Here is a 20,894-nt window from a genome sequence, read left to right as displayed (position 1 = left end):
ACTAGTTTGCATTCCCACCAACAGTGTAAGAGGGTTCCCTTTTCTCCACACCCTCTCCAGCATTTATTGCTTGTAGACTTTTGGATAGCAGCCATCCTGACTGGCGTGTAATGGTACCTCATTTTGGTTTTGATTTGCATATCTCTGATGATGAGTGATGTTGAGCATCTTTTCATGTGTTTGTTAGCCATCTGTATGTCTTCTTTGGAGAAATGTCTGTTTAGTTCTTTGGCCCATTTTTTGATTGGGTCATTTATTTTTCTGGAATTGAGGTGCAGGAGTTGCTTGTATATTTTTGAGATTAATCCTTTGTTTCTTCATTTGCTATTATTTTCTCCCAATCTGAGGGCTGTCTTTTCACCTTGCTTATAGTTTCCTTTGTTGTGAAAAGTTTTTAAGTTTCATTAGGTCCCATTTGTTTATTTTTGCTTTTATTTCCAATATTCTGGGAGGTGGGTCATAGAGGATCTTGCTGTGATTTATGTCTGAGAGTGTTTTGCTTATGTTCTCCTCTAGGAGTTTATATCTTCTGGTCTTACATTTAGATCTTTAATCCATTTTGAGTTTATTTTTGTGTATGGTGTTAGAAAGTGTTCTAGTTTCATTATTTTACAAATGGTTGACCAGTTTTCCCAGCACCACTTGTTAAAGAGGTTGTCTTTTTTCCATCGTATATCCTTGCCTCCTTTGTCGAAGATAAGGTGTCCATAGGTACGTGGATTTATCTCTGGGCTTTCTATTCTCTTCCACTGATCTATATTTCTGTCTTTGTGCCAGTACCATACTGTCTTGATGACTGTGGCTTTGTAGTAGAGCCTGAAGTCAGGCAGGTTGATTCCTTCAGTTCCATTCTTCTTTCTCAAGATTGCTTTGGCTATTTGAGTTTTTTTTGTATTTCCATACAAATTTGTTGAAATTTGTGAAAAATTGTGAAATTATTTGTTCTAATTCTGTGAAAAATACCATTGGTAGCTTGATAGGGATTGCATTGAATGTATTGATTGCTTTGGGTAGAATAGCCATTTTGACAATATTGATTCTTCTAATCCATGAACACGGTATGTTTCTCCATCTGTTTGTGTCCTCTTTGATTTCTTTCATCAGTGTTTTATAGTTTTCTATATATAGGTCTTTTGTTTCTTTAGGTAGATATACTCCTAAGCATTTTATTCTTTTTGTTGCAATGTTGAATGGTATTGTTTCCTTAATTTCTCTTTCTTTTTTCTCATTGTTCGTGTATAGGAATGCAAGGGATTTCTGTGTGTTAATTTTATATCCTGCAACTTTACTATATTCATTGATTAGCTCTAGTAATTTTCTGGTAGAGTCTTTAGGGTTTTCTATGTAAAGGATCATGTTGTCTGCAAACAGTGAGAGTTGTACTTCTTCTTTTCCTTTCTTGATTCCTTTTATTTCTTTTTCTGCTCTGATTGCTGTGGCCAACACTTCCAAAACTATGTTGAATTGTAGTGGTGAGAGTGGACACCCTTGTCTTGTTCCTGATTTCAGGGGAAATGCTTTCAGTTTTTCACCATTGAGGATAATGTTTGCTGTGGGTTTGTCATATATAGCTTTTATTTGTTGAGGTATGTCCCATCTATTCCTGCTTTCTGGAGAGTTTTTATTGTAAATGGATGTTGAATTTTGTCAAAGGCTTTTTCTGCATCATTTGAGATAATCATATGGTTTTTATCTTTCAGTGTGTTAATGTGGTGTATTACATTGATTGATTTGCAGATATGAAAGAATCCTTGCATTCCTGGGATAAAGCCCACTTGGTCATGATGTATGATCTTTTTAATATGTTGTTGGATTCTGTTTGCTAGAATTTTGTTAAGGATTTTTGCATCTATGTTCATCAGTGATATTGGCCTGTAGTTTTCTGTTTTTGTGGCATCTTTGTCTGGTTTTGGAATTAGGGTGATGGTGGCCTCATAGAATGAGTTTGGAAGTTTACCTTCTTCTGCAATTTTCTGGAAGAGTTTGAGTAAGATAGGTGTTAGCTCTTCTCTAAATCTTTGGTAGAATTCAGCTGTGAAGCCATCTGGTCCTGGGCTTTTGTTTGCTGGAAGATTTTTGATTACAGTTTCGATTTCCTTGCCTGTGATGGGTCTGTTAAGATCTTCTATTTCTTCCTGGTTCAGTTTTGGAAAGTTATACTTTTCTAAGAATTTGTCCATTTCTTCCAAGTTGTCCATTTTATTGGCATAGAGCTGCTGGTGGTAGCCTCTTATGATCCTTTGTATTTCAGTGTTGTCTGTTGTGATCTCTCCATTTTCATTTCTAATTTTGTTGATTTGGTTCTTCTCCCTTTGTTTCTTGATGAGTCTGGCTAACGGTTTGTCAATTTTATTTACCTTTTCAAAAAACCAGCTTTTAGCTTTGTCGATTTTTGCTATGGTCTCTTTTGTTTCTTTTGCATTTATTTCTGCCCTAATTTTTAAGATTTCTTTCCTTCTACTAACCCTGGGGTTCTTCATTTCTTCCTTCTCTAGTGTAGAGTTAGGTTATTTATTTGACTTTTTTCTTGTTTCTTGAGGTAAGCCTGTATTGCTATGAACCTTCCCCTTAGCACTGCTTTTACAGTGTCCCATAGGTTTTGGGTTGTTGTGTTTTCATTTTCATTCATTTCTATGCATATTTTGATTTCTTGTTAAGTTTCTTCTATGATTTATTGGTTATTCAGAAGTGTGTTATTTAGCCTCCACATGTTTTGAATTTTTAATAGTTTTTTTCCTGTAATTGAGATCTAATCTTACTGCACTGTGGTCAGAAAAGATGACTGGACTGATTTCAATTTTTTGAATTTACCAAGCCTAGATTTATGGCCCAGGATGTGATCTATTCTGGAGAATGTTCCGTGTGCACTTGAGAAAAAGGTGAAATTGATTGTTTTGGGGTGAAATGTCCTATAGATATCAACTAGGTCTAGCTGGTCCATTGTGTCATTTAAAGTTTGTATTTCCCTGTTAATTTTCTGTTTAGTTGATCTATCCATAGTTGTGAGTGGGGTATTAAAGTCTCCCACTATTACTGTGTTACTATTAATTTCCTCTTTCATACTCGTTAGCATTTGCCTTACATATTGCGGTGCTCCTATGTTGGGTACATATATATTTATAATTGTTATATCTTCTTCTTGGATTGATCCTTTGATCATTATGTAGTGTCCTTCTTTGTCTCTTTTCACAGCCTTTATTTTAAAGTCTATTTTATCTGATATGAGTATTGCGACTCCTGCTTTCCTTTGGTCTCCGTTTGCGTGAAATATTTTTTTCCAGCCCTTCACTTTCAGTCTGTATGTGTCCCTTGTTTTGAGGTGGGTCTCTTGCAGACAGCATATATAGCATATATAGCATACAGCATATATGTGGAACAGAGGGTGGATGGTCCATAGCGCTACAGCGTTTGCGTTTTGTTTTTCTCCTTCCTAAACCTCCCCTAGGCCTGTTCAGGCGTCCCTGTCTGCATTCTGCTGCTGCTGGCATTGTTGGGATCCAGAAGGATGATGGAGAGGCTCAGTAATGATGGGGCCTCACCTGACCGTGTCATCAGAGGGGATGGCATGTTGGAGACTGGGCCTTTAGACATGTGAGCCAACTTCCTCTTAGAGCCTGGCATGTAGTAGGTTCGTGTATGTGGATTGGCTGAACAGTGAGTGAATACATGTGCTCAGAGACTAAAGGATAAAGCACACTGTGACCCCATCAACCCAGTGCCTGAGCTTGCTCCGCTGTACAGGGTGGGCTGATTAAAGCCCTGTACTTGTGTTTCACACCCTCGGCTCTGACCTGGCCTGTGTTGTAGGGAACCAGTGACTCTTCAACCTTCTCTGCCATGCAAAACAAAATGTGAAGCACGCCCTCTTTTCTACACTGATCCAGTTCTGTCCATACATTGGGAGAAGATCTTAATACACTCTTGATATGAAAGTATTTAATCAAAGGATATGATGTTGATACAGTGAAATTGGCCTTTGGTCCTCTGACTTCCTGGACAGATGATAGCAGGAGGGTTTTGCAACAGAATGGGCTCAGAGTCCGGACTTCAGTTAAGATTAAGCCCATGTTTAGTGTGATGTTTTGCTCTGTGAAGTCACCCACAGAGAAGGCAAACATTCCATTTTTAGTAACCAGTCCTTTTGGTTCTTGGCATGTGGCCCATGCCAGTTTGGGCTGGATGGGCTCTGGGAACATGCAGACTTCTCCCAGTGCTCCCCTCTCCCCACCACCTCGTGTGGATGGGTAGATAGGAAAACATGCACCCACTCAGACTATCCTCTTCTTTCCAAGCCTGAAACTTCTTCAGCCACATCATGGTCCTGCCAGACTCTGAAAACTGGTAGGTTTTAGAGAGGCTGAAGTTTGGCTAAAGTCTTTTAGAAGATGAAATGCACCCAGGTGGTTGGTTTCTTTAGATGTTGCTCTGAGACCGAATTAGGAAAATCCTCAGGGAGTTTTCTTGATTTTTCATTTTTGTGATTGAGTTAGAGTTGCAGAAGTATCATGAGTTGCTAATTAAAAAAATGTTTTTTTTTTCCATTTCTTTGTAAAAGAATCACATTAATTGTAGAAATTTGGAAAAATATCAAAAGGCATAATTCTGAAAATTACCCATAATTTCTAGTATTCAAAGATAATCACTACAAAACGTTTTGTTGTATTTGCATGCATTTTATGTGCATAATTAAGATCATTGTGTATAAATTTTGATTTCTCCTTTTTCCATTTAGCATATTTTATCTTGCATTGAGAGCACTACAGCATGGGAACTTATATTAGTTTCCTCTGGCTGCAGATTTCCACAAACTGGATGTCTTAAGACCATGGAAATGGATTCCGTCAGTTCTGGAGGCGAGAAGTCTGAGCCGGGCCTGGGGAGGGTGCGCCCCCTGGAGGCTCGTGGGGGGAGTGCACCCCTCGACCCTTGGTTTCTGGTGCCTGTGGGCGATCCTGGCGGGTGGCCCCATCTCTCCAAAGCCTGCCTCTGTTTGCATCTGCCTTTCCTGTGTGTGTGTGTCTGTGTGTGTGTGTGTCTGTGTGTCTGTGTGTGTGTGTGTGTGTGTGTGTCTCAGTGTGTGTGTCTGTGTCTGTGTGAGTGTGTGTGTCTATCTCTGTGTGTGTCTGTGTCTGTGTGTGTGAGTGTGTGTGTCTGTGTGTGTCTATGTGTGTGTGTCTCTGTGTGTGTCTGTGTGTGTGAGTGTGTGTGAAATCTCCCTCTGCCTCTTGTGAGAGCATTTGGGAGGGCATCTAGGGCCCACCTGATGATCAAGGATGTCTCTCTATCTTAAGATTCTTCACTGGCAGAGGTGCCATATCTACTCAAGGTAGCATTTACAGGTTCCAGAGTTAGGACCTGTTACCTTTGGGGACCATTGTTCAGACTGTCAGAGGATTCAAGAGCATAGACTTTTGAGCCAGACTGGGTGGGTGTGGTCTCTTACTAGCAGGGTGATCTTGAGCAAGTGTCTTAACTATTGGTACCTCCATTTTCTGATCTGTAAACCAGGAATAATAACATTAGCAAGCTGAGGATTAAGAGGGTTAATGTTTGTAAAGCACCTGATAAACTTAGGACAGTGTTTGACCCATATAAGGATTAGCTGTTGCTATTGTAGTTGGTATTTTTATTAGAAATTCTTTGTAAAATGTCCTTTTCATGGCATAAGACTTTATTGACAAATCTACCATAATTTGTCTAGTCATTTTCTTTCGTTGACTATTAACTTTATTTCCAGTTTTTTTAATCTCATGTAAAACATTGCTGTGGATACCCTTGAGCATTAAGTTTTGTCCCCATTTCAGATTCATTTCCTAGGCTAGAGTTCTGAAAATGGATTTATAATATCAGAGGGTGTATACAGTTTTAAACCATTTAATAAGAATTTGCCAAATTACTTCCAGAAAGATTTTGCCTCTCATACTCCTAGTTGAATGATGAGAGTAGCCACTTTGCTATGGCCATACCTGGATTGAGTGTTGTTATTTAAACATCCTCACGTGTTTTGACATGGTCTGCCCTTTAAGGCTGAAATGTGACATGGAAAAGGACTCAGAACTGTAGTTTCTTTGACAAGGAATGCTCCTGCAAGGCAAGCAAGCTTCTAATGAGAAATGAAATCCTTGCTTTGTCAGATTTCCAGGTGCCTCTTCCATCCTGTTATGAAGCCTGGATCTGAGTGTTTTTAAAGTTATAGGGCAGGATGTTGCTGGGGAGCAAATGTTACTAGTAGGACAGTGCTATGGACACAAGGATTCTAATCAAACAGTTTTGTTTCTGTTCTCAAACTCGGACATTGAAAATTCTGAGCATGGATGGGATGAGGGAGGCACCCTTGAACAACAGCAACAGCAACAGATGATGAATTTAATCCCTTCACGGCTAAAGCCGTTTGAGGACAGGAGGGGGGTAGAGAAGAGTGGCCCCTGCACTGCCTGCTGGTGAGGGGGCCTGCCCCCACGCCCCGACCTCCTGTCAGCCTCCTTTCCTTTCCTGGTGGTTCCAGGCTGATCTCACCCGGGCTCCTGGGCTGTAGCGGAGGAGCCAGGGTCCCAGCAGAGCAAAAGTCAGGGCAGTGGTTTTCTCTTCCAGTTGTGAACTAGTATGAGTGTACAGTGCACACCATGTAACAACTGGTCACACACGAATTCCACAGTATCTGAACCAATTGAGGTGCGTGGGCTGTGTGGTGGCCCCAAAGATGTGTCTGGGTCATCTGACCTTATTTGGAAAAAAAATCTTTGTAGATGTAATTCAGATAAGGATTGGAGATGAGGTCATCTTGGGTTGAGGCTTTCCTGGTGGCTCAGATGGTAAAGAATCTGCCTGCCAGTGCAGGAGACCCAGGTTTGATCCCTGGGTCGGGAAGATCCCCTGGAGAAGGGAATGGCAACCCACTCCAGTCTTGTTGCCTGGAGAATTCCGTGGACAGAGGAGGCTGGTGGACTGCAGTTCATGGGGTTGCAGAGTTAGACATAACTGAGCAACTAATACACACACACACACACACACACACATCTTGGGTTATCTGGGTGTGTGACTGTGTGCTCAGTCATGTCTGATTCTTTGCGACCCCATGAACTGTAGCCCACCAGGCTTCCTCTGTTGGTGGAATTTTCCAGGCAAGAGTACTGGAGTGGGTTGCCATTTCCTTTTCTAGAGGATCTTCCTGACCTAGGAATTAAACCTGTGTCTCTTGTGTCTCCTGCTTTGGCAGATGGATTCTTTACCACTGCAACACCTGGGAATATTGGGTTATATCTAGGTGGGTCCTAAATGTGACCACAAGTGTCCTTAGAAAGGAAGAGAGTGATTTTACACACGTGCACACAGACGCACACACACACACGTGTACACATGAGAAGGCACTGAAAGAAAAGACTGGTGCGGCCACAAGCCAAGGAATGCCAGCAGTCACCAGCAGCTGAAAGAGGCCAGGAACGGGCTCTCCCCTAGAGTCTAGAGGGCATGTGGCCTCGCCAACACCTTGATTTCAGCTTCTGGCCCCCAGAACTGTGAGAGGATAAATTTCTGTTGTGCTATGCTGCTCAGTTTGTGGTGATTTTTTTTTATGGCATTTGCAGGAAACTCATACAAAAGTCTGTGCTCTGTTCAGCAAGACAGTCTCCCTGATCATGTGCTTGGCTGTGTAGCAGTGTCATAAGCACTAAAAGCTTTTGAACTGCTCTTAATTTCTGTACTTGGCTTGTTGTGAACCAGCAGCAGAGAGGTCTGGTCTGCAGACCGCCCTCTGAGGGTCATGAGTCCTGTCTCCCTCTCCGGTTTTGTGGATAAGGAAACAAGCCTAGAGACGAGAAGGTAGGGCTGAGATTAGAGCAGGTGCCTCTGCTGCTTGGAACGGACAGATGGGGATGGATGCTGGCTTCCTGGGGGCCAGGTCTGGGGTGAGCAGACAGGATCGCTGCCCTTCAGCCTGCTTTGCAGGCCAGCTGGTGTCCCTGTTGCTGTTCTGTACCCCACAGGGTGAATGCTGATGCTCCAGTGAACCCCTGGAGCACCAAGCTGCCTAGAAGGCCCGAAGCCAGGAGATGCTCATGAAGCCCTTGCTGCAGCTAATGAGCCAACAACAGCAGGCAAAGTACCCAGTCAAGGGTAAAGATCATGGCTACTGTTGACTTAATTTCCAGCTGACTGCTTTCGTCTTTGTGCTTTGGGTCGTATTTTCCCTCCGTAGCCCAATTTTAACATTCTACATTTTCAGAGTGGTAATTATCTCTCAGACAATATTGGATCAGCCTACAGTCATCTTAACTCTTAAGCTGCTTGAATAAAGTCCATCCAACTTAACTTGGGGCTTCCCAAGTGGTACTGTGGTAAAGAATGTGCCTGCCACTGCAGGAGATGCTGGTTCAATCCTTGGGTTAGGCAGATCCCCTGGAGTAAGAATTGGCAACCCACTCCAGTGTTCTTGCCTGGGAAATCCCATGGACAGATGAGCTTGGTGGGTTACAGTTCATGGGGTTGCAAAGAGTCAGACATGACTGAGTGAGCATGCATGCAATTTAACTTGGCGTTCAGACCCCCTGAAAAACCATCTACTTTCTAGTCCTGCCTCCCAGCCCTCCCTTTCATAGCCCTTATCTTTAAATTTCATGGAAATCTTACTCCCTAGAAGAGGGATTAGAAGGGATTAGAGTCCTGAAGCCCTACAGTAGGTGATTTCATGGTTGACCCACTGAGAAACCATTGGAAAATCAGGTCAAGGGGATGGTCGGCATAAATCTTTCAAGATCTTAGGGGAGAAAAATGTTTGCATTTACTAAAATAGACTCTAAAGACAGCATGAATAACTAGTACCAGTCACTAGTATGTGAACTGAGTCAGCTGGTCTACCATCTGGCTCAGCTGAGCCACAGATGCCTGCAGCCACATGGGTAAACAAGGCAAGACCAGAAGAAAAACCACCCCACTGAGCCCAGCACTAATTGTTGACCCACCAACCATGAGTAAATAAAATGTTTATTAAGACCAAAATAGGACAGCACAGTACATCAAAACTTATCTTTAAATTATTTCACTTCTCATTGTAGCATTGATAGGCATTGTATGGTTACTCAATTATTCTTCATGTGCTGTAGACACTTTCAGAATCTCTCACCTTTGTATTTTTACTGAAATTCTTTTTTGTTTTGTTATGGGTAATACCCATATCAGGAGCCCTCTTTCCCCAGTGTCTGGGTCTCCGTCTTAGTATTGAATACCGCCGAGATTTTATGACTTATTTGCTGGGTCTCCTCTCTGGGTTTCACACCTCTCTGTCTTCCTCTCCTCTTAGATATTATGGGACAGTAGTTGAGAGGCCCAGGTCACTGTCTCTATCTTTTATTTTTCCTGAGGCTTTGTTTCAGAAGTCTATCTCATCACCCTCTACTTGTGTTCTTTTTTTTAGTCCCAACCCTGGATCTCATTGTTTTAAATAAGTAACTTTTGGTTGCAAGGAAAAGAAATGCTCTCCTTCCAGCTTAAGTCAGCAGAGGGTCTGTTGCAGGAACCTCAGGAATGCAGGGAACAGCCTGACCACCGTGCTGGGGGCTGGGGAGGCAGGCTCCTCCGGCTGGGGCCTGGGATCCTGCCTGGTGTGCTGGAGGGAGGGGTGGGCCGGGTGAGGGCTGGTGAGGAGCAGCAGGGGGAGGGGAGCCACCTGACCGCCCTCTCAGCAGGGACTTGGTGGAGGAGTCACAGGAGGTCTGCAGAAAGCAATCCCACCAAACCTATTACACCTCTTCTGATTTCTCAACAGGAATAATCCAAGGCACCTTTCCGGGAAGTCAGTTTGCTGAAACTACTGAAAGCAGCAGTTCTTGGAAGTTGAAGAAAAGGTAAATAGAAGCAAATTTGTGTCTGCTAAAGTCCTCTTAAGAGGGAAACCCATGTTTGGAGGGTCCCTGTTGCTTCTTAGACATACCCAGCTCTATGTGTAATATTTTACCTTCCTCTGCCTGGCCACGCCCTAGTTTGCCTTCACCAGTGGCTCCTGCCTCGGAAACGAGGGCTTTCCTCTCTGGCTGGTGTGGTTTCTCCTGCCTTTGAACCCCCACTGTACCACGTTCTCCTTACTGACCTGTATCCCGGGGGCCACTCTGTGGCCCTCCTCTCTGTCCTCCCGCAGCCGTGTGGAATGTGGGGGCTGCTTTCTGTGACCCTCACCCCGTCGTAGCACTTCCATGCTGATTATAGTTACCTGTTTGCGTGTTTCCCCCAGTCACTTCCTTACGATGTATCTGAACTGAGCCTCAGACATAGAAGCTGCCTCCATGAACATTTATCGAATGAGCAGTGCTCACCTCATGTGTAGACTCACTAATACCTCCACCGTTCCACCCTTATAGGGCCTCTACTACAAATCCTTCTCAAATTGATTTTATTCTTTGAGCACTCATCAGAGATTTTTAATCTCTAGTTGCTTTTTGTGTTTTGGCTGTTGGGGAAATGAAGCAAAGCTTTCATATCTAGTTTTTATTTTTCATGGGCAGTTTGGTTCCACATTAAGAGCTGTGATCCAGAAGCTTGAGGGGAAGCGAGGTGACAGGCAGGTCCGGGAACCAGTGACCTTGGAAGCATGGCTCCCCACCCGAATCCGCCTCTCTGTAGGTGGTGTTGAATGGGATTGCACGAGGTGGGGTTTGGTCATGCTCTGTCTGTGGCCCTCTTGTCTGCTGGATGGCAGACCCCTCCTCCACCCACCCACCCATCTATTCATCCATATGATCCTCCAGACTGCCTCAATCAACAGAGAGTTGCATCTGAGCCCACCTCCCTGCTCCAAACCTTTTTTTTTTTTTTTGCTTTAAATTATTGTCAGTAGATTCCTTTTCTCACCTGCTTTTACTGAACCTGCTGAATATCCCAAATATGTTCCTTACTTATTTTATCTGTTTTGGTGGTCACCATCCTCTTAAGAGGACTCATTCCAGTCACCTGCCAGTAACCAGCAGTTTTCTGCTACATTTGATGAGTTCTTCCCCTTTCAGAAAGTGCTTCTATACTCACCACCAGAGTTCCTTCTCCCACCAATCCTAGGAAATAGGCAGGGGCAAATAGTAACTTCCCATTCCTGGAGACTCAGAGTACTAGATATTCCATGTGAGGCCCATTGCCAGTGTGAACAGCGTCTGGTTTTTCTCTCCCTGGCACCATCTTGCTCGTTCTCCTTGGAAGCCGCTTCTGTCACAAAGCTGGGGGCCCTTTTCACTCACTCCAGTGTCCTCTCGGGTGGGAGCCTTGACCTGTTGACCAGAGATGTGTCTGGTGTTTCCTCTACCCCCAGCCAGGCCACTTTCTTAAAAAAGTAGATCTCTTCTTCCCGAGAGCTTCCAGTCTTGTGAGTTTTATTTTTTGTTTGGGCTTATTTAAACACAGGATACTGAGTTAGTTTACATGAATGCTGCACTGTCTTACTCTCGGAGCACAGAAAGACGCTAGCAGGGATTGGGGCAGCTTAATCTGGCTGTCTGTAACAATCTTCCTGCCTCCACTCTAAATAACTGCAAATGGGACTGTGCATCAAGGTGGGAGAGCACAGTGCTTTATTGCCGTGTGCGATTATTTAGTTAAATGTGTGTTTTTTTTTTTAAAGAAATGGCTCAACTTTTAATTGGAAAGCAGAATGTCGAATGGCATTTTGATTTGTCCCTTGGTGGCAAAACTGGAAGAATAGATCCATCCTGATAGGAAACCAGGTGCTGGTCCCGAAGAAGACATATTAACTTCAGAGCAGGATGCAAGCTCAGAGTCATTGTTTCCTTAAGACAGGCCAAATTCAGAGTCATTGTCTCCCAAAAACAGGCCATCTACTCTGGGCTTTTTCTTGTGAGACCTTCTTCTGCGTCTGTACCACCTAGATTGACGTTTCCCTGGGGAGGTTCTATTTGGGATCCCCCAAACAGGGCAGTACCCCCAGCAATGTAACTGTCAGGACACAGGGCGAGATACTGAGACCCTTCTGCCTGGATTCCTTGAAAACATCAGTGTCAGGAAATCAGCACACCTGTTACAATAATTGTAATTGAAAAAAATACCAGGCTGTATACTTCATTTTGGGCTTCCCTGGAGGGTCAGATGGTGAAGAGTTTGCCTGCAATGTGAGAGACCTGGGTTTGATCCCTGTGTCAGGAAAATCCCCTGGAAGAGGGCATGGCAACCCACTCCAGTATTCTTGCTTGGAGAATCCCATGGACAGAAGAATCTGGCGAGCTACAGTTCATAGAGTCACAAAGAGTTGGACATGACTGAAGTGACTTAGCACACACACATGTTTTACTTCTCATTGCGCTATGATGCAAATTGCATTTAATTGTTAACAGAACTGTTTTCTTAGCCCCAAAGCTGGTGTCTGCTTTACTTAAGGTCATCTTAGAAGCAGCTTGCACATGTCCTGGCTGAGTTTGGCCACATGAGCTCCCCGTGAGGTGCATCACACCTTGAGCTGGCACAGAGGTGGACATATGAGCACCCGGAGAGAAGGGCGGGAATGATCATTTGTGAGATCTGCCCCAGGCTTCCATTACTCCATCCTGTGTGCTTCACGGCTCTTTTTGTATCTTTTTTTAAAATTTTTGTTTATTTTTTAATTGAAGAATAATTGCTTTACAGAATTTTGCTGTTTTCTGTCAAACCTCAACATGAATCAGCCACAGGTATACATATATCCCCTCCCTTTTGAACCCCCCTCCCATATCCCTCCCCATCCCACCCCTCTAGGCTGATACAGAGCCCCTGTTTGAGTTTCCTGAGATACACAGCAAATTCCCGTTGGCTATCTATTTTACATATGGTAATGTAAGTTTCCATGTTACTCTTTCCATACATCTCACCCTCTCCTCCCCTGGGAGCCATGTCCATAATTCTATTCTCTATGTCTGTTTCTCCTTTCCTACCCTGCAAATAAATTCTTCAGTACCATTTTTCTAGATTCCATATATATGCGTTACAATACGATATTTCTTTCTTTTCTTTCTGACTCATTTCACTCTGTATAATCAGTTCTAGGTTCATCCACCTCACCAGAACAGACTCAAATGCGTTCCTTTTTATGGCTGAGTAATGTTCCATTGTGTATGTGTACCACACTTCTTTATCCATTCATCTGTCGATGGACATCTAGGTTGCTTCCATGTTCTAGCTATTGTAAACAGTGCTGCAATGAACAATAGGATACATGTTTCTTTTTCAATTTTGGTTTCCTCAGGGTATATGGCTAGGAGTGGGATTGCTGGGTCATATGATGGTGTTATTCCTAGTTTTTTTAAGGAATCTCCATACTGTCTTCCATAGTGGCTGTATCAATTGACATTCCCACCAACAGTGCAGTAGCATTCCCTTTCCTCCACACCCTCTCCAGCATTTGTTGTTTGTAGACTTTTTGATGAAGGCCATTCTGACCAGTGTCAGGTGATCAGTTCAGTTCAGTCGCTCAGTCGTGTCTGACTCTTTGTCACCCCATGGACTGCAGCACGCCAGGCCTCCTTGTCCATCACCAACCCTCGGAATTTACTCAAACTCATGTCCATCATGTCGGTGATGCCATCCAACCATCTCATCCCCAGTCTTCCCCTTTACCTTCTGACTTCAATCAATGCTGGGAAAAGACCCAGCATCAGGGTCTTTTCAAATGAGTTAGTTCTATACATCAGGTGGCCAAAGTATTGGAGTTTCAGCTTCAGGATCAGTCCTTCCAATGAATATGCAGTTCTGATTTCCTTTACTATTGACTGGTTTGATTGCCTTGCAGTCCAAGGGACTCTCAAGAGTCTTCTCCAACACCACAGTTCAAAAGCATCAATTCTTTGGTGCTCAGCTTTCTTTATAGTCCAGCTCTCATATCCATACATGACTACTGGAAAAATCATAGCTTTGACCAGATGTACGTTTTTTGTGTGGTGTGAGGTGATATCTCATTGTAGTTTTGATTTGCATTTCTCTAATAATGAGTGATATTGAGCATCTTTTCATGTGTTTGTTAGTCATCTGTATGTCATCTTTGAAGAAATGTCTGTTTAGGTTTTTTTACCCATTTTTTGATTGGGTTGTTTGTTTTTCTGGTATGGAGGTGTATGAGCTGCTTGTGTATTTTGAAAATTAATCCTTTGTCAGTTGCTTCATTTGCTATTATTTTCTCCCATTCTGAGGGTTGTCTTTTCCCCTTGCCTATAGTGTCCTTTGCTGTGCAAAAGCTTTTAGGTTTAATCAGTTCCCACTTGTTTACTTTTGTTTTTATTTCTGTTACTCTAGGAGGTGGGTCATAGAGGATCTTGCTTTGATTTATCTCATCAAGTGTTCTGCCTATGTTTTCTTCTAAGAGTTTTATAGTTTCTGGTCTTACATTTAGATCTTTAATCCATTTTGAGTTTATCTTTGTGTATGGTGTTAGGAAGTGTTCTAATTTCATTCTTTTACATGTAGCTGTCCAGTTTTCCCAGCACCATTTCTTGAAGAGGCTATCTTTGCCCCATTGTATATTCTTGCCTCCTTTGTCAAAAATAAGGTACCCAGAGGTGCATGGGTTTATTTCTGAGCTTTCTATCTTGCTCCGTTGGTCTGTATTTCTGTTTTTGTGCCAGTACTATACTGTCTTGATGACTGTAGCTTTGTAGTATAATCTGAAGTCAGGAAGGTTGATTCCTCCAACTCCATTCTTCTTTCTCAAGATGGCTTTGGCTATTCAGGGTCTTTTGTGTTTCCATATGAATTGTGAAATTGTTTGTTCTAATTCTGTGAAAAATGCCATTGGTAATTTCATAGGGATCACACTGAATCTGTAGATTGCATTTGGTAGTATAATCATTTTCACAATATTGTTTCTTCCTACCCAGGAACATGGAATATCTCTCCATTTGTTTATGTCATCTTTGATTTCTTTCATTAGTATCTTATAATTTTTTGGGTACAGTTCTTTTGTCTCCTTAGGTAAGTTTATTCCTAGATATTTAATTATTTTTGTTGCAATGGTGAATGGGATTGATTACTTAATTTCTCTTTCTGATTTTTCATTGTTAGTATACAGAAATGCAAGTGATTTCTGTGTATTGATTTTGTATCCTGCAACTTTGCTAAATTCACTGATTAGTTCTAGTAATTTTCTGATAGTATCTTTAGGGTTTTCTATGTACAGTATCATGTCATCTGCAAACAGTGAGAGCTTTAGTTCTTTTCTGATCTGGATTCCTTTTCTATCTTTTTCTTCTCTGATTGCTTTAGCTAGGAATTCCAGAACTATGTTGAATAATAGTGGTGAAAGTGGACACCCTTGTCTTGTTCCTGATCTTAGGGGGAATGCTTTCAGTTTTTCACCATTGAGAATAATCTTTGCTGTAGGCTTATTATATATGACCTTTACTATGTTGAGGTAGTTTCCTTCTATGCCCATTTTTTGAAGAGTTTTAATCATAAATGGGTGCTGAATTTTGTCAGAGGCTTTTTTGCATCTATTGAGATGATCATATGGTTTTTATCTTTCAGTTTGTTAATATGGTATATCAAATTGATTGATTTCCATTTATTGAAGAATCCTTGCATGCCTGGAATAAACCCAACTTGATCATGGTGTATCAGCTTTTTGATGTGTTGCTGAATTCTGTTTGCTAAAATTTTCTTGAGGATTTTTGCATCTATGTTCATCAGTGATATTGGCCTGTAATTTTCTTTTTTTGTGTTGTTTCTGTATGGTTTTGGTATCAGGGTGATGTGGCCTCATAGAATGAGTTTGGAAGTTCCTTTACCTGCAATTTTTTGAAAGAGTTTTAGAAGGATAGGCATTAGCTCTTCTCTAAGTGTTTGATAGAATTGTCCTGTGAAGCTATTTGGTCCTGGGCTTTTGTTTTTTGGGAGATTTTTGATCACAGCTTTAATTTCAGTGCTTATAATTGGGTTTTTCATAATTTCTATTTCTTCCTGGTTCAGTCTTGGAAGATTGAACTTTTCTAAGAATCTGTCCATTTCTTCCAGGTTATCCATTTTATTTCCATATAGTGATTCATAATAGTCTATTATCTTTTTATTTTGGCATTGTCTGTTGTAACCTCTCCGTTTCTAATTTTGTTGAATTGGTTCTTCTCTTTTTCTTGATGAGTCTGACTAAAGGCTTGTCAATTTTGTTTATTTATTAATCTTTAGTATTGTTCCTTTCATTTCTTTTTCATTTCTTTCTGCTTGGATCTTTATGATTTCTTTCCTTCTACTAATTTTGGGGGCTTTTCTTCTTCTTTTTCCAGTTGTTTTAGGTATAAAGTTAGGTTTTCTGTTCCATGTTTTTCTTGTTTCTTGAGGTAGGACTGTATTGCTATAAACTTCCCTCTTAGAACAGCTTTTGCTGCATCCTATAGGTTTTGAGTTGCCATGCTTTCATTGTCATTTGTTTCTAGAAGTTTTTTTATTTCCCTTTTGATTTCTTCAGTAACCTGTTGTTGGTTATTGAGAAATGTGCTGTTTAAACTCCACGTGTTTCTGTTTCTCACAGTTTTTTCTTGTAGTTGATGTCTAGTCTCAGTGTGGTTGGAGAGATGCCTGATGCAATTTCAGTTTTCTTCAGCTTACTGAGGTTTGATTTGTGATCCAAAATGTGGTCTATCCTGAAGAATGTTCCATGTGCACTTGAGAAGGTGTATTCTGCATTTTGATGGAATGTCCTAAAGATATCAGTGAGATCCACCTCATCTAATGTATCATTTAAGACTTGTGTTTCCTTATTAATTTTCTGTTTTGATGATCTGTCCATTGGTGTGAGTGGTGTCTCATGGTGTCTCCTACCAAAGTCTCCTACTTTTTTTTTGTTACTGTCAATTTCTCCTTTTATGTCTGTTAGTATTTGTCTTATGTATTGAGGTGCTCCTATGTTGTGTGCATAGATATTTACAAGTGTTTTGTGTTCCTCTTGGATTGATCCCTTGATCGTTATGAGTGTCCTTCCTTATTTCTTGTAATATTCTTTATTTTAAGGTCTATTTTTTCTGATATGAGGATTGCTACTCAAGCTTTCTTTTACTTCCTATTTGCATGGAATATATTTTTCCATCCTCTCACTTACAGTCTATATGTGTCTTGAGGTCTGAAGTGGGTTTCTTGTAGACAGCATATATATGGGTCTTGTTTTTGTATCCCTTCAGCCAGTCTGTGTCTTTTGGTTGGAGAATTGAATCCATTTACATTTAAAGTAATTATTGATATATACATACATATAATTTTTTTTTCCTCTTGCCATTTTCTTAATTGTTTGGCATTGATTTTGTAGATCTTCTTTCTTCTCTTGTGTTTCTTGACTATATAAGTCTCTTTAACATTTGTTGTAAAGCTGGTTTGGTGGTACTGAATTCTCTTAACTTCTGCTTGTCTGAAAAGCTTTCTATTTCTCCCTCAATTTTGAATGAGATCCTTGCTGGGTACAGTAATCTTGGTTGTAGATTTTCCCCTTTCATCACTTTAAATATATACTACCATTCCCTTCTGGCCTGCAGAGTTTCTGCTGAAAGATCAGCTGTTAATTGTATGGGGTTTCCCTTGTATGTTACTTGTTGCTTCTTCCTTGCTGCTTTTAGTATTCTTCCTTTGTGTTTAGTCTGTTAGTTTGATTAGTATGTGTCTTGGCATGTTTCTCCTTGGGTTTATCCTGTATGGGACTCTGCGCCTCTTGGACTTGATTGACTATTTCCTTTTCCATGTTGGGGAAATTTTCAACTATAATCGCTTCAAAAATTTTCTCATACCCTTTCTTTTTCTCTTCTTCTTCTGGGACTCCTATAATTTGAATGTTGGTTTGTTTGATATTGTCTCAGGGGTCTCAGAGACTATCCTCAGTTCTTTTCATTCTTTTTACTTTATTCTGCTCTTCAGAAGTTATTTCCACCATTTTATCTTCCAGCTCACTGATTCATTCTTCTGCTTCAGATATTCTGCTGTTGAGTCCTTCTAGAGTATTTTTAATGTCAGTAATTGTGTTGTTTGTCTCTGTATGCTTATTCTGTAATTCTTCTGTGTCTTTGTTAATTGGTTGTTGCATTTTCTCCATTTTGTTTTCCAGGTTTTTGATCATCTTTGCTATCATCACTCTGGATTCTTTTTCGGGTAGCTTGCCTGTTTCCTCTTCATTTGTTTGGACGTCTGTGTTTCCAGTTTGTTCCTTCATCTGTGTAGTATTTCTTTGCCTTTTAATTGTTTATTCATCTCTTTTTTTTTTAACTTACTGTGTTTGAGGTCTCCTTTTCCCAGGCTTCAAGGTTGAATTCTTTCTTCCTTTTGGTTTCTGCCCTCCTAAGGTTGGTCCGGTGGTTTGTGTAAGCTCCGTATAGGGTGAGATTTGTGCTGAGGTTTTGTTTGTTTTTCCTCTGATTGGCAAGGCTGAGTGAGGTGGTACTCCTGTCTGCTGATGATTGGGTTTGTATTTTTGTTTTGTTTGTTGTTTAGATGAGGCGTCCTGCATAGGGTGCTACTGGTGGTTGGGTGATGCCCGGTCTTGTATTCAAGTGGTTTCCTTTGTGTGGGTTCTCACTATTTGATACTCCCTGGGGTTAGTTCTCTGGTAGTTTAGGATCTTGGAGTCAGTGCTCCCACTCCAAGGGCTCAGGGCTTGATCTCTGGTCAGGAACAAGATTCCACAAGTGGTTTGTTATGGCATTAAGTGAGAGTAAAACAAATAACCTAAAACAAGAAACTAAAGGTGAACCCCAGGCAAATGGCAGTTACAAAATCAGGGAACAATAATTAAAATAATGGAATATATGCATATACATATAAACCTATCAACAAATCAAAACAGTCTAACAAAAGTAAAGTACAATAGATTGACTTGGTGAACAAAGGAAATCAAAAATTATATTTACCAGTTAAGAAAAAAACTAACTAAAGCACAAACTGGAAAACAAAACTGAAGCAAGGTGCCATGTGGGAAATAAAGTGATAAAAACAAAACTAACAAATTTGTTGAGAGGAAAGGAAAGAAAGAAAAGAAAAAAAGAATAGATATGCAAAGTTAAACAGAGGTAGATAAATAAGACTTATATACATTAAAGATTAACTCCAAGGGGTAAAGAACAGTAGGAAAAGCAAACAAAGGAATAAATGTAGAAAAAATAAAATAGGTTTAAAAAATTAAAATTAAAAAAAGGGGAAAAAAAGGAAGAAGATTGAAAAAAAAAAAAAGGATAAATCCACAGAACTGTAAAAGCCCAATGTAGAGGCAGAGGTTTATACCAACAATAAAAAATATGACTTAGAAAAAAAAGCTCAAAAGCTTAATTAGATTTCACAGTGCCAATAAAATTGACAACTACAACAGAGGAGGGAAAAAAGAGAAAAAAAAAATCCAAAAGAATCTATAGAACATGTCAAAACATAAGAATAATAAATGCTTTTCTGAGTTACGGCTGTCAGAGTCCTTTCCCTCGCTGGGAGTCACAGTCCACCTCACCTCCCTAGGACGCCCTCCAACACTGTGCTGGTCTCTGGACCTGCTGTGGGGGCAGCTCAGAGTCTAATCGGGTCCTTCTCCTGTGTGTTCTTGCCTCCAGTGTCCACAGCTATCAGAGCTAGTGCATTTACTTTTGTGGGAGCTGTCAGTGGCCTTTATATGTTCCATCGACACAGAGAGGGGTTCTGGCAGCACCCGGTACTCAGGGGGTTGGTGGCAGTGAGGGCAGCAGGAAATAGAGTGCTCCAGAGGGTATGGCAGCCAGTATTGGACAGTACGCTCCAGTGTTCTTGCCTGGAGAGCCCCCTGACAGAGAAGCCTGGCAGGCCACAGCCCACAGGGCTGTGAAGCATTGGACAGGACTGATGCGACCCTGCATGCATGCACAAAAGACTTCTTTTGCCTGTGGCAGCTCTGCCCCTGTGAGGATTGAGCATGAAGGTGGTGCAGCTGCTTGGCTTGCGGGGACCCTGGCGACGCCAAGTGTGCAGGGACACGGATTGCCTCCGCTGCAGGAGTTATGGCTCTATCAGAGTCTTTTTTCCAGCCTTTCGTAGCTGGCAATCAGAAGGCCTCTTTGGCCAGTCTTTCTCTGTAGCTCTGCCCGTTCAGGCACTTAGAGGGCTCCCTTGCCTGGGGTCTTTCTCAGCTGTTTGGTGCATCAGGCACATAAAGGGGCCCCCGGGGCGGGGTCCTACTCTGTAGATGGGCGCATCAGGCGTTTGATGGGCCAGCCTCTCTATTGTTCCCCTGCAGATGCTGGCTGTGGGGAGAGAGGCCATGGTGATGCTCCACCCCCTACACGGGACTCAGCAGTATCACCTTGCTTCCACGGTGCCTGGCTTTCCTCCACAGGCATTTCCCACCATGATCTCCTCCCTCACATCCCCTGGATCCATCTCTCCACAGTCAACAGCCGCCCTGGCCCTGGGGTTGCTTCACAGTCCCTAAACTCCAGCTCCCAGCCACTGTGCCTTCCAGGAGACCAGAGTCCCTGTCTGGGGTATGCATGGCTGCGGCAAGGACTGTCTGATTCTGATTCCATTTATGCTGCCACAGATCAGCTGTTTCACTCTTGGCCTAACATGTTTCTCCTCTGACTCAGACAATCGCCCCGCTGTGGGGATAGGACCCTGGCTTCAGTTCCCTCACCCACTGAGGGCAGGTCCAGTCCTACTAACACTCCTGGTTTCTCCCCCTAGTTCCTTCGTCCCCAGAGTTTTGTGTGGTTCTATACAGTCTTTTCCACTGGTCACGTCCTCCTGCCTGTCTCAGCTGGTGTTCTGCATGCACTTCTGTGTCTGAAGGTGTGTTCCTGATGTATCCATGGAGAGAGATGTACTCCACGTCACCTACTCCTCCACTGTCTTGTTCTCGCCTCTGTTTATATCTTTGATAGGAGTTAGTGAACTGGGCTGTCTCATGGGGCCCTCAAGCTTAATGGGTCCCAATTTTAACTCTTGGTCTCCTTCTACCA

The 20,894-nt window shown here is 42.0% G+C and overlaps 1 protein-coding gene across 1 annotated transcript in view; it reads left to right on the top strand.

The window, feature by feature from the left end:
* The window catches only part of LOC122431444 (translation initiation factor IF-2-like), a 90,413-nt gene that overhangs the window by 38,766 nt on the left and 30,753 nt on the right, over positions 1-20,894 (top strand). Inside the window, exon 5 of the mRNA XM_043452748.1 lies at positions 9,761-9,839. Coding sequence (XP_043308683.1) covers positions 9,761-9,839 — 79 coding nt within the window. The remainder of the gene's footprint in view (positions 1-9,760; positions 9,840-20,894) is intronic.

The sequence above is a fragment of the Cervus canadensis genome, chromosome 29 (assembly GCF_019320065.1).
Source record: "Cervus canadensis isolate Bull #8, Minnesota chromosome 29, ASM1932006v1, whole genome shotgun sequence".
NCBI classification, from domain to species: Eukaryota; Metazoa; Chordata; class Mammalia; order Artiodactyla; family Cervidae; genus Cervus; species Cervus canadensis.
Note: the sequence above shows the minus strand (reverse complement) of the source record. Positions and strands in the feature narration are given on the sequence as shown.